Raw genomic sequence first — 14203 nt, forward strand, 5'->3', positions numbered from 1 at the left:
CACCTCGCGCCGTCGCTGTGGTTGTGCGCCTCCAAATCACGTGATACGATGATGCCACACCACGTGACACGACGACGTCACGGCAGTGGAGAAACGGAGGCCCACTTCGCGCCATCGCTGTGGTTGTGCGCCTCCAAATCACGTGATAAATGACGTCACACCACGTGACTCGATGCTGTCACGACAGTGGAGAAACGGGGGCCCACCTCGCGCCGTCGCTGTGGTTGTGCGCCTCCAAATCACGTGATAAATGACGTCACACCACGTGACACGATGCCGTCACGACAGTGGAGAAACGGGGGCCCACCTCGCGCCGTCGCTGTGGTTGTGCGCCTCCAAATTACGCGACACGATGATGCTTCGCATTCTCCAGGCTTAACCAAGTTAAGGCTCAGCCATTTTTTAATAACGCCGTCGTGTTACAAGCGCCGGTGTGGCTCCGAAACAAATGAGTGTTCACTGACTTGTTCTGCGCACATCAACATTAAAAAAAAAACTAATGAGCTAAATTATTTAGATAGCTTACCCACCACCTACCTGGTGGGTGAGCTTAATTAATTGAGATTTAATCAAGAGAATAAATCCAGGTCAGTTGGGCGGGTCTTCATTGCATGAGCCCATATTGCTTCTGCCACCGCTCTTGCCCGGTTCACCAGCCAAATCTGGTCTTCCGGGTGTAAGCTGTACAGCACCGCCCTCCGTGCAGTCCTCAGTTGTTGGGTTATTGATTCTCGCAATGCCTAGATTTTTCTGGTATGCCCGTATCATATGTGACAAAAGCTAGCCATTTCACCAGAGAAGGCGCTAAGCGGATAGTACGAATTTTGCAACAATTTGACTCGGTTGATATAAATATTTGACTGCACTTTGCTCAGGATGACAGCTTGCTCCCTGTTTAGATTTTTTTTTTCCGGTTCGGCGTATACTTTACTTCTAACCTCAACTGTTGGATGGTTTTGTTTATGGGGGTTTAACGTCCCAAAGCGACTCAGGCTATGAGGGACGCCGTAGTGTAGGGCTCCAAAAATTTCGACCACCTGGGGTTATTTAACGTGCACTGACATCGCACAGTACACGGGCCTCTAGAATTTCCCCTCCATCGAAATTCGGCCGCCGCGGCCGTGATCGAATCCGCGTCTTTCCGGTCAGCAGCCGAGACCCATAACCACTGAGCTACCGCGGCGACTAGATGATTCGGTACGCTTCAGTAGTAACAGCTGCATAAACCCGGAACCTCTCACCGGTGAAAGAACAGAGGAAAAACGAACAGGGGTCAACTTACGGATGACGAAGAACGAGCAAGTGTCAGACCTCACTAATAGGCGACCAGGCAGTCGGAGTAACAGAGAAGAGACTACACATACCATAACCCGCTTAGAGGCTTAGCGGCTTAGCTCCCACCCGGCTTGCAGGCGACTGGCGGCACCTATACGTACTATCAGGGAGATAAGTGTCCGGGACGCGCCGCCGTTGGCTCAAACAGCTCAGATGCATCGCTGAATCACCTATAGTGGTCCGAGAATATAAAGTGCCCAGTCAGACCCCTTTGCGCTCGGTACGAGAAGCAGCTCGCGCGATGAGTCGACAAGCTAGCGTGCTTCGCGGCGTATGCCACCACTTTGATAAGGCGCCGCCAAGCAACATTTGTTATTGGGTTTCACCAGCTGTTGCGGGCTAACGTAGCGTTTCTTTGCGTATCAAGACGAAGGATTGGAGCACCGTTCCGGACACAACCGCCTCAGCCGCTACATAGCGCCCATCCAAAGGGCTACTAAAGTACAGGCTGGGACACGAGCCGAGAAACAAAAGGTTCCCTGTCTCTGACTTGCTAAATGCAAGGAGTAGGACGACACGATGCATGACGCGAATCAGGTTTTTCACATGACGAACTTTTTGATGTGCTACCTGTTTTCTCCGAGCCATGGACTCCACTCTGAAGAACGCGGAACATAATTGGACACTTAAGTTATACCATTGATGATGATAGTGAATTTTTATGGCGCAAGGGCATCTGCGGCCAAAGAGAGCCGTGGCACAAGGTACCTTCGTTTGCTCAAGGTGAGGTCAAAGACCCATTTCCCAAGCATCATCATCATCATCAGCCTGACTACACCCACTGCAGGGCAAATGTCTCTCCCATGTCTCTCCAATTAACCCTGTCCTTCGCCAGTTGCGGCCACCGTATTCCCGCAAACTTCTTAATCTCATCCGCCCACCTAACTTGCTACCGCCCCCTGCTACGCTTGCCTTCTCTCGAAATCCATTCCGTTACCCTTAAGGACCAGCGGTTATCTGGCCTTCGCATTACATGCCGTGCCCAAGCCCATTTCTTCCTCTTTATTTAAACTATAGGATATCATTAACCCGCGTTTGTTCTCACCCACTCCGCCCGCTTCCGATCTCTTAACGTTACACCTATCATTTTCCTTTCCATAGCTCGCTGCGTTGTCCTTGACTTAAGCTGAACCCTCTTTGTTAGCCTCCACGTTTCTGCCTCATAGGTGAGTACCGGTAAGATACAGCTGTTGTATATTTTTTCCCAAGCATTTCACCCTAGAGAAGCCGAGCACCAGGCCAGGGCAAGCGTGTACCCATTGCATAACCGGTGGGTACCCGGCGGCACTGGGGATCGAACCCCGCACCTCCCTTATGCGAGGCAGATGCTTAACCACCAGGCCACCGCAGCGGTTTGTCACACCGTTACTTTGGATAAGGCAAATGCGATCTATCTCTTCTTCGGAGTTTTGTCGAATGCGCAGCGCACCTAAATGCGTCATTCTGCTTGATGAAATAATGATCTGTGGCAGGAGTCGACGTCTCGCTCCGTCGGTAATATCCGCAAGAATGCTCATTTTGTTCTCTTGGCTTCGGGAGAGCTGCATAAGCGCATGTATGGACGTTTTCCTCGAGCTTCCAACGAAATTTGCGTTCGCGCTGCAGAACTAAAAATTTCAAGCCATTCTTCTTTTTTTTTAAGATCTGCATTCAAGTGCGCGTCTTATTTTGCATGACCAGAGATCTTATTTTGCAGATTCTAATGTGGTATTAGCTGTTTACGCCAGGTATCTGATCGGCCCGCAATGGGAGAATTCAGGTAATCTGGGAAATAATACTCCGTTCTAAAACAGCTGGAGCTGTGCTCTACTAATTGACTATACCATTCTCATCCTGTAACAGCCCGCAAAGGCTAACAATATCTGAAAATAAATGAATAAATAAAGGTGACTAGCTGCAGCTCAAATTTTGCCTTTTTTTGCGCGAAGGGATTCCCGGCACGTAATTCGGATTATTGGCATCTGAAAAGGACCCCCTGTGTTCAACTTATACGAATACGCTCACATGGAATATCGCGCATAAACTTGCGTTGAACCTCGTTATAACGATTTTGAAGGCGCCCGGCGATTACTTCGTTATAGCCGTAACTTTGTTATAGCACGTGTTGACCGAGCTTCCAAGGGGAATCGTCATTCCTTCGTTACATTCATTATTTCGTTATAAACCGCTTCGTTATAACGAGGTTCGACTGTATTAGGCGCGCAGCCAATCCTTCGTCGAACTTGTCCCTCCATGGCCGCTGCCCATCGCTTCTATATGGCCTCAGTAAACTTAAGAAACTTATGCCGCTTCCTTTCACCTGCCTAGAGGCTCAACCAAACGCACCACAACTTGTCGGAATATCACCAAATATGTTAAAAAAAAATTACCGACGATTACGTTACTTCCTAATGCGAAATTTCAGCGCAGCAAATAAGCTGTTTCACCTTTTCGATAGATTGAGGCAAAGAAATAGACTGATACATGTTCGACTTGGTACAGCAATGCTTGATTCTCAAAGACGAGATCTATACAAGTGCCTCGCGGCACTTGTACGCGGCTTCGTACTTATGTTTTTTTCAGCAGCGTCTCCTTCCGCGGACGCTGTTGTCGCTGCGGCGCGCGTCTTTCTTTTCTTTTCTTCTGACCTCTTCATTCTCCTCTATATTAATTAGGCTAATTGATTAAGTAAGCAATTAACTAAACTCAGTCCAACTTAGTTGCAGCATCACTATACGATCCCTTTGATTGGTTGCATGGTTACTAGCCAAAGTACAATTGGCCCCATTTGAAATTCGCGCACTGTGACGTCACGAGCATTTCGACCAATTGAAAAGCGTGACATTGGGGGCGGAGCTGGTTACGAGGCCGACGACGACGCGAAACCCAGGAACGGACGCCAAAGAGCTGCGCTCTAAAACACGCAAACGCAAGCGTGGCATAGCCAAAGCGAACTGCCCTTTTGCCTTTACACAACGCAAGTCGCTGCTGACGCCAGCGCCGCCGCACATTCGTGACGTAAAAAAAATCTCTGCCTCTCCCGTAACCGAGAGTAGAGTAAGCATGAAATGTTTACGGGCCTAATGTCATCTCGGTGGACACCCGAACCGCACCGTAAAGCAAGGGAGGAACGCCACCACCCGTTCGGCGCGATGCCTTGCCCTTTGAACGCAGCTCTTCTCCCCCGGGCCCCTGTGCACCTGCGCAGCTTTGCTTCAATGCGCGAAGCCCCTAAGAGATCACGTACGACAACGAAGTGTACGTGGCATTTATGTGCTTTTTGCACGCGTTATTAGAAATCGGAAATTATAATTCCGTGCATTATCAAACGCACAGCGCGACTGATATCTTGATAAACATTGAGAAGGCACTGGCAGCAGTTATTTTTTGTGACTCGTTTGGAGACCAACCGTTGCTTGCATGCCGGTCGCGTAGGAGGGCTTAGAGAGTCTCGTTAAATCTCGTTAAGTCTCGTACGGTGCCCGGATGTTCTCGTTTCAGAGCCCGGATGACTGGATTTCAGTGCCCGGATGACTGGGTTTCAGTGCCCGGATGAGTGGATTTTAGTGCCCGGATGAGTGGATTTCAGTGCCCGGATGAGCGGATTTCAGAGCCCGGATGAGTGGATTTCAGTGCCCGGATGAGTGGATTTCAGTGCCCGGATGATGGCTTTCGGTCTCGGCGTGACGTCACCACACTGCCGACAACGGGGGCTAAAAGCATTTCATGCTTAAAACCTAGCTGTACCAAGGTTACACTACTAGCGACAGCTCTCGCTGCGCTATAGGTTAAACGAAGCTTAACCGAACTTTGTTTCATTCTGCTGTCGCATGTCCTGTTTCATGCTGCTTGTTTTATTAGATCGCGAAAGCTATTGCTCATGACTGTATCTGCCGAAGCGCGGCGTCCTGCAAAAATCGAGAAGCTTACATTATGAAGAGGTTGCCATTTCAGCTGCTGCCGCGGAATACACGAAATCCAATCGGGTGTTATAAGTACATGCATGCCTTGTTTTCAGCGAAAGCTCAATTTCCGCTCCGCGACAGCCAGTCCACTTGCGAGTGATTTCAGCTACAGATGCAAACGGACAAAACAATCCTGTTAGAACACAGAGGGCTAGCCTTGGTTTCGGTCGGAAATGTTGGCGTACATCGCAAGACTGAGACCTGGTGCCAACAAGAACGGAAAATATGAGTAATTTTATCTACAAAAACGCCCGCTGGGTGCGTCGTGAGCGCTTCCAGCGCCAGGGCGCGGCCTCGCCGAAAAAGTCTTCATTTCAGGGTGGGCTTGACCGGCTTGACCCAAGCGCGCAAGGCTCGCGATCCGTGGGTGACGACCTCCCACAGTCCATTGGCGCTTATCACACTGCCGTCCTTCCTGATGGCGACCAGGGCGGGAATGTTGCTGACACCGTACTTGGTCTTCAGCTCCCTGCATAGAAAATAAACAAAAATTGTAAAGCTCAGCCTTGACCCGATAGCGTAAGTGTGTTAGATAACAGCTCACTTCATTTTGTAGCGAAAGCTGCATTGGCCACGAACTTGCGATTTCGCTGTGGCGGTGCTCCGAGGAGGCACAGAGACCGACCCTGAGCAATACCTCCTAGAAATCTTTCTAGGAGGTATTGCCCTGAGCCGTTGCCTAGCAACCGCCGCGGCTGGCGGACGCCGCGCCATCTGGCATGACGTCACACCGCGCGCCTCGCCGCCGTTTGGTATGACGTCACACCGCTTGCCTCGTCGTTGCGCTCGCTTTCGCTACGTATATCCAGGCAAAGCCGGGATAAGCCACTGCCATTTTTTTACTCCCATATAGGCTTATTTGTGTTTTTTTAAATAAAATTCAAGCCTCTCTCCGAATGTTTATTCTGCTAAGTAGTCAGGAGGCCAGGCGGAAGTCCGATGGGAGAACAGCTATTTATAAGGTCGGCTCATAGTCTAACAGCCAGCACGAGCTCAAGCCACAAGTTCAATCTCGGCGCTGCTACTCATGTCTAGCATTCTCAGACAAAAATATTGAAAACTGGAAAATTGTAAAATACTGTCATGGAAATACTGATGGTAATGGTCCAGTCTTCTGATACGTAGCAATCTCTCTTTTAAAGCTGTTTCCATCGATCGCATTGAACAGTTAAGGCTGCCATAAGCTTTTGACGATATATCAAAAACGTTAACGAAAAAAAATTCACGACTGCCGTCGGGTGATCTGCGGATATATTGATTTTTATAGTGAAATCCTACATCCTATGAAAAAATTGCGTTCATAAACGGTTTTCCACTCAAAAATGCTTTTGTCCAGAATTGTTGGGTATGGTCGCAACTGCCTACAACGCATTCGTTCAAGGAACATTCACTTCACTTGCCTGGAGTCGATATTCAGCCGAAAGCCTTTATTAGCTCATACTCGCGGTCATGAATCTGTTCGTTCGTCCGTCACATCTGAAGTGAAAGTCATAACTAGTCATTACTGGTCACAAGTCATGAATAACTAGTCATTAACCAGTCATCAACTAATTAGTTACAACTAGTCAATAACCAGTCAATTAATTACTAATTAGTCATGACTAGTTAGTCATTAACCAACCATGACTAGTTAGTCATTGACCAATCATGACTATTTAATAACTAATCAATCATGACCAGTTAGTCATCAACTAATTAGTCAGGACTAACTATTCATTAGCCAGTCCATCAACTAATTAGTCATGAACCAATCATGACTTGCCAGTCATCGACTAATTAGTCACGACTAACTAGTCATCAACCAGTCATGACTAGTTAGTCATTAATTCCCAGATGCATCAAAAGTATTAGCCAAAGTTGCGTGGCAAGGCTTTCATCTCGCGCACTATAGCTCGTCAAAGTGCCCCCTAAATTTTTTGTCTCCAGACTCCAGCATAACGTCCTGACGGCGGCAAGACCGTGCAGTTTCCGATCACTCACTCTTGTAGAGGGTCCCCGTACTTGACGGCGTACCAGTCTCCGTGGCTCTGCCGCATGTAGCCAATCATGGCGAAGCTCGAGCGGTCCTCAGAGACGAAAACGACCTCCACCTTCCGCTGCGCCTTGTATGCCCTGGCCAATAGAGGAGTAAAGAGGCGACACGATGGGCACCATCCGGCCGAGAAGAACAGTGCCACCACACTGACGTCCTTGAGAACATCGTCGGCAAGGTGCTCGGAACCGTCTTTCTGAATTAGCATCTTGCCCCTGAACAGGTCCATGGTGTCTTCCGCCTGGAGAGTGAGTGAGTGAAGAAACTTTATTTCCGCCAGAAGAAGACCCGTGCCCCTCCGGGTCCGCACGCAGGCGTCCGGGGAGGGGCAGCGTCGCAGCTGGAAGACTAGCAACGGTATAGTCGCGCAGCTTCTGCTGCCAGGCGGGTAGCGTATCGTTGTATGCTAAGGTCGGCACTTCTGAGTATGGTCTCCCATTCCTCTGCATTATTGATTCTGCCATATCCTGGGGCACTGGGGCATCTCCATAGTATGTGTTCGAGTGTAGCGGTATGCCCGCAGAACTCGCACACCTCCGCATCCTCCCTCGTGTCACCTCCTGTCCAGCTCCTCCAGAGCGGGGATGCGAAGTTTCTAGCTTGGAGTCTTCTCCAGTCATAGGCCTCAGCCGAGCTAAGCGATCTATCCGGAGGAGGATAGATCCTTTTGTTCTTTTTCTGAATGTCTGTGATGCTATTAAAGGTATTGGTTTCCTCTTTAGTGCTGAATTCGTATGAGGTGTCCACGGCTCCCCGAGGTAAAGAGGAGCGGGCGAGCCTGTGGGCGGCCTCGTTTCCAACCAGACCCGAGTGGGCTGGGGTCCAGATAATTAGAATATTGTGGGAGATATTTAGCCGCCATTTCGTGGATGCGTCCCTTGCTGTAATTTCTAATTGCGGCTTTGCAGTCGCTTACTACGTATTTGGTACCTGGCTGAGTTAGAGCGATCGCTATTGCAACCTCCTCCGCCACAAGGGGTTTTAAGTCAAGGTGTCTTACAACGCGTAACGTTCTGCCTGAGTCCCCGACGGCTACGGAGACGGTGTCTCCTAGCGTGCCTACCGCGGCATCAGTGTAGGCCACGGTTCCCTGTGGCATCTTGCCTAGCTTAGCAGTCAGCTGTGCGACCCTGCTTTTCCTTCTGCCTTTGTCGTGGATGGGATGCATGTTTCTAGGTATGGGAGCGATAATAAGATGCTCTCTTATTTCTCTTCCCAGATCTGTTCTGGTGTTCACTGTGCTATCTACGGTTGCCCATTTCGCTAGCTCTAGGTATTTCCTTCCTGCGGGTGTGGATGTTAGCCTTTCGATTTGCGATGTTCTAACCGCTTCAGTCAGTTCTCTCCAATTGTTATGCAGGCCCATTTTCTCCAGTATATCATTGGACGTGGAAATGGGCAGCCCTAGCGCTCGTTTGACACATTTTCTGATGATTGTGTCTAATGCCTTTTCTTCGGTTTTGTTTATTTTCAGGAATGGGGTTGCGTAGCATATCCTGCTAACGATGAAGGCCTGCGTGAGTCTTAGTTTGCTGGACTCTGAGAGTCCTTCCCCCCTTCTAGATACCTTTCTGAAGGCTCTGACGACAAGTTCAGCTTGCGCTTTGAGCTTGTCTAGCGTACTTTTGTTTTTCCCTTTTCTGTTAATATACATGCCTAGGATTCTTATTTCCTCGACAATTGGTATCGTTCTATTTTCAAGTGTAACCTCGATTGCCGGTATCCTTTGACTGCGCTTGCTCATTGCTACAAATAGCTCAGACTTTTGCGGAGAGCAGCTGAGACCCACGCATTTCGCATGCTCGTTAATGATATCCGCTGCCTTCTGTAGCTTTTCTTTCATTTCTGATTCGCCTCCTTTGTTTAGCCAGACATTTACATCATCTGCGTAGAGGCTGATGTTTAAGCCTGCTATCTCTCTAAGCTTGCGGGGAAGGTCCCTCATTACCAGATTAAAGAGAAATGGGGAGAGGACAGCCCCTTGTGGGGTTCCTCTGCATCCCATGGGGAACTCATCGGATGTGATGCCCTGAAAGGTAATGATAGCAGTCCTGTCCCTTAGGAACGATCGGATGTAGTTATAGGTGTTTTTTCTTACAGCTATCTCATTTAGCCCATCAAGGATGGCGTCATGGCTGACATTGTCAAAGGCTTTTTTAAGATCTATACCTAAGATCGCCTTCAGGTTGCCGAGGTCCAGCTGATCTACTATATCTCCATAGAGTCTTAGCATTGTATCTTGGGTGGTGAGCCAAGGCCTAAATCCGACCATTTCATCTGGCCAGAGGCCGTTATCCTCCATGTATTTGGTCAGTCTGGTCAGGATGACCTTCTCAAGCAGTTTCCCTACACATGATGTTAGTGAGATCGGCCTGAGGTTCTCCAAGCTCGGAGGTTTGCCCTGCTTGTGTATAAGCGTGATCTTGGCCTTCTTCCACTCCTCGGGGACAGCGCCTGCTTTCCACACTTGGTTGAGATACCTAGTGAGGCTATTTATTGATTGATTCTTCATCCAGATTTCTCAACAATCTGTTTTCTACTCTGTCGAGCCCCGGGGCTGACCTTCGTTTTAGCTTCAGCAGTTCCATCCTGACCTCGGCTCTTAATATGGGGGCATCCAACTCCTCATTTGGTTGTCCCTTATAGTCGTCATATTTAGCATGCACGAACAGAGTGTCCAAGAGTGAAAAAAGGTTTGCGCAAAACTAAGATCGATTGGCTAAACACAGAGCGAAAGCATCATTGCATGAAGGAAGCTTCCCAGGAAACGAGTATTTTCGGTTCAGTCTGTTCGTTTCAACACGTCTGTTTTTAAGCGTTGCGTGACACGTTATGCACCAAGTACTGTCACCCTGACGAACAGGTGGTTAACCAAGGACTTCCTCTGAACTTACAGTCGCGTACAACTCAAGAAAGGAGCGGATTTTTCTCCAACAAAGGACCACCTTCCAGGCAATGGCGTCGGCCGGTTCTCATGAACATGCTAGTCTCACAATGCAGGTAGGAGACTCTCCCGACTACGGAGGAAGGGGACTATCCCCTTTCATCCGCCACTCCCTGCACGGTCAAGCTAGTACAGCTCATGATAATCGTCCGACGCCACTGGCTGGAAGGGGGTCCTTTGACGGGGAAAAGCTGCTTCAGTCTTGAGTTGTATCCGGCCATAGTTTATTCGTCATTATGATAAGAGGTGCGCAGTCAATCGTGGACACAATAGCGGAAATCCAGCGTCGGCCATGTGTGTTGTGACCGTTTCGGTTGAACACCCGGTTTTCGAATTGCGGAAACATTGACACAAGTCCAAAAACTCGGCCTGAGTGTGCACATTCACTGATGAACAAGGACAGTTTGTCGCTGCTATAGTCGGTTACAACTTAAGAACGAAGCGGCTTTTCCCCGTCAAAGGACCGACCCTCTTCCAGCCAATGGCGTCGGCCGATTCTCATGACCCTGCTAGGGTGACAATGCAGGGAGCAGAGCCACAATGAAGAGAGGGGTCTATCCCGGACTATGGAGGAGGGGACTATCCCCCTTTCATCTGCCACTCCCTTCATTGTCACGCTAGCAGGACAATGAGAATCGGCCGACGCCATTGGCTGGAAGAGGGTCGGTCCTTTGACCGGGAAAAGCCGCTTCGTTCTTAAAGGTGCACTGAAGAGGAATCTGAACTCGTCTTTTTGCCGCGGGAACTCAATCTGCACGTTCCGAGCATTCTTAGAAACTTCGATTTATTGCCCTGTGTGGCTGATTTTCCTAATTAAATCGAATTAACGTCCGGCTCCCGCCTTTTTTTTTTAATTCTCCCTCGTACAGTGGGCGGAGTCGACCAACGTGGGGAGTGCCTTTCACCCAGTTCCTTGGCGGTATGGAGTTTTTTTACCTCCATGCTTGGCGGCTTGCCGCTCTGCCATCGGCGGAGTAATACGTAGTAGTCCGTAGAAGCAAATAGTCCGCGCGTATTTTTATTTCTGCGGGCTTATTTTGCGGCTATATTATCTGCGAATGAAACTATTTATTCACGGAAACCTAAAAAACAAAATAAAGCAAAAGCAAAGCCTCCACGGAGCTGGCTGCAAGGCACTCCACGCGTTGGTCGACTCCGCCTACCGTACGAGGGAGAATTCAAAAAAAAAAAGGCGGGAGCCGGACGTTAATTCGATTTAATTAGGAAAATCAGCCACACAGGGCAATAAATCCGAGTTTCTAAGAATGCTGGGAACGTGTAGATCGAGTTCCCGCGGCAAAAAGACGAGTTCAGATTCCTCTTCAGTGCACCTTTAAGTTGTATCCGCCTATAGCTATGATCTCGGCCGCACTCACAACGTTGAACCACCAAAGCATTGTGAAAACATCGCCAGATACCACGTTAAGTGTCGGCAGAATGAAACCGGATTCCTGTATACCGTTAATTCACGGACAAGAGTGGTTAATAAGTTCACTGTGATCACGGTTTCCTTCGTTCCGTGTAACTTAAGGTTGTTGTTGTTGCCCCCGAAGCGATGTCACGTAACCGCGGTGGGGGATTGGCCAGAGTTTGATGTAGATCCAAAAAGGATAAAAATTCATTCAGGCTAATCTCAAGCGGCTCATAAACAAGAATTGAGGAATCAACTTACGGTTGAGGGACACACAGCCGAGAGAGATTCCTCTTCTTCTTCGGCGTCTTTTCAAGAGTCCATCTTCATGCAGCCGCAGAAAGCGACACACATCACAACCTCATAATGTTCAGAGACTATGTGAATAATCGATCAGCATTGGGGTATACTCAATATTTTACCTGAGACTTTCCACAATTTTTAAAAATTGAATTTCTGAGTTAGAAGAGCGCTTTTTTTCGGCACAGCATTGTCAGCGGTGTAGTACATCACAATACAGTTTAGACGTGCTAACTAGCACGCTGGTTAACTAATATTGATTAGATAACTTTTTAGCTATTACTGAGAGGCGTGTAACCCACCGTAAGTAATATAAATATCAGTTTTTAGAATTTCGAAAACGTGGTTACCTTCGGAGCCGTGGTCCAACAAATTCTGGCTACATCGCGCCAAAATACACGCGCTTTCGAGAAGCTTGCAGGCAAAGCAACCTCTCCAGTCCATGTAACTTGTCAAAATAGCCCAAATTTTTTGGACCACAGCGTCGAGGGTAACCGCGTTTTCGTTATTTCAAAAACTGATATGGATGTTACTACGGTGGGCTGCATGCCTCTCAACAATTAAGGAGCCCAACAGTAACAGTTAAAAAGTTCAATATTAGTCAACCAGCCTGTAGCACGCCTTAGCTGTATTCTGATATATTACACTGCTGACAATGCTATGCCGAAAAAAGCGGTCTTCTAATTCAAAAAGCCTATTTTTTAAAACTGTGCAAAGTCTTAGGTGAAACACCCTCTATATCTTTATAGGCGCGAAATTGAAATCGGTATCAAGCTCGGAAAGAAGCGCGGAAGCAGAACATGTACATGGAAATTCGTCATCAAGGTCTGCTGTCCATGTTCTTCCTCAACTTCCGTGCAGCTGTAGAGGAGCACTTATTTCACACAGGCTCCGAATACCAACACAATTTCTATTTTGCACCGGCAACTGGTAAGGGCAAGTCTGCCGGTCCAGCGGTGTCGGCGTCGTTGGCGCAAAATTGCGCCACGCTCACTGGTCGGCATGCAGTGGCGTCACGCATGACGTCACTGCAATGCGCCGCGGTGAGTGGTTAGAACGTAGTGACATCACGAGTGGCTGCGTAGTGACGTCACACGGACTCCACCAGAGAAGACGTAATAACTATTTCTTCATTTTTCATTTTCTGAAAAAATGTTATGGGGAAAATGTGAAGGCATTTGCAGGATAACAAAAATGTTTTACAGTTTGTTTTACAGCTTCTGGGCCTTCAGGTTGGTTTGACGCCTTCGATTTGGTCTTTTACACAACTCGGTCTAGCTGCGCAAAATGAGCCAAATACTAGCAGTTTCTAATAAGCGAGCGCCGATTTCTTAAATTTTAGCGGCGCTAACATAATTTTGATACTGGCTTTTGATTGTGGGTACACTAACTAGCATCATCATCATCATCAGCCTGACTACACCCACTGCAGGGCAAAGGCCTCTCCCACGTTTCTCCAATTAACCCTCTCCTCTGCCAGTTGCGACCACTGTATCCCCGTATCCCCGCGAACTTCCTAATCTCATCCGCCCACCTAACTTTCTGCCGCCCCCTGCTGCGCTTGCCTTCCCATGGAATCCACTCTGTTACCCTTAAGGACCACCTGTTATCTTGCCTTCGCGTTGAATGCCCGGCCGAAGTCCACTTCTTCCTCTTGATTTCGACTAGGATGTCATTAACACGCGTTTGTTCCCTCACCCACTATGCCCGCTTCCGATCTCTTAACGTTACACCTATCATTTTCCTTTCCATAGCTCGCTGCGTTGTTCTTAACTTAAGCTTAACCCTCTTTGTTAGCCTCCACGTTTCTGCCCCATAAGTGAGTACCGCTAAGATACACCTGTTGTATACTTTTCTCTTGAGGGATATTGGTAAACTGCCATTCATGATCTGAGAGAACCTAGGATGTCATTAACCCGCGTTTGTTCTCTCACTAACTAGCATAATATGGAGGTAATTATTTTTTTTTGTTGCATTACTTCATAATTTGGGCATCAAAGGGTTGAGATACACCAACCAGTCCCAACTGAACTCCTTCTGAAGTATCCTTCCACAGTGCAAAACTTGAACAATTGCGCGAGCTACGAGACCATGGGCTGTACGCACACGATCTCTCGTGTATACGCGTCCAGTATAGGCGAATGCGGGGCCAGCGTCGACGGGACGCGGCCATTGTTCGATCCGCGTCACATCAACAGCCTCGCGCGTATTGACGAGTGTCACCGGCGACTATGCAA

At 48.4% G+C, this 14203-nt stretch overlaps 1 protein-coding gene across 1 annotated transcript; it reads right to left on the reverse strand.

The window, feature by feature from the left end:
• Positions 1-5446: 5446 nt before the first annotated feature.
• On the reverse strand, positions 5447-7553 carry LOC149365869 (nucleoredoxin-like protein 2). The gene is made up of 2 exons (XM_089547465.1): positions 7260-7553; positions 5447-5748 (listed from the first exon to the last, which is right to left on the reverse strand). The coding sequence occupies exons 1-2, from the start codon at positions 7538-7540 to the stop codon at positions 5589-5591; spliced, it is 441 nt and encodes a 146-aa protein (XP_089403591.1). The 5' UTR covers positions 7541-7553; the 3' UTR covers positions 5447-5588.
• Between the last annotated feature and the right edge of the window lie 6650 nt (positions 7554-14203).

This window comes from Amblyomma mixtum, chromosome 1 (assembly GCF_055824585.1).
Source record: "Amblyomma mixtum isolate Tamu chromosome 1, ASM5582458v1, whole genome shotgun sequence".
Classification (NCBI taxonomy): Eukaryota; Metazoa; Arthropoda; class Arachnida; order Ixodida; family Ixodidae; genus Amblyomma; species Amblyomma mixtum.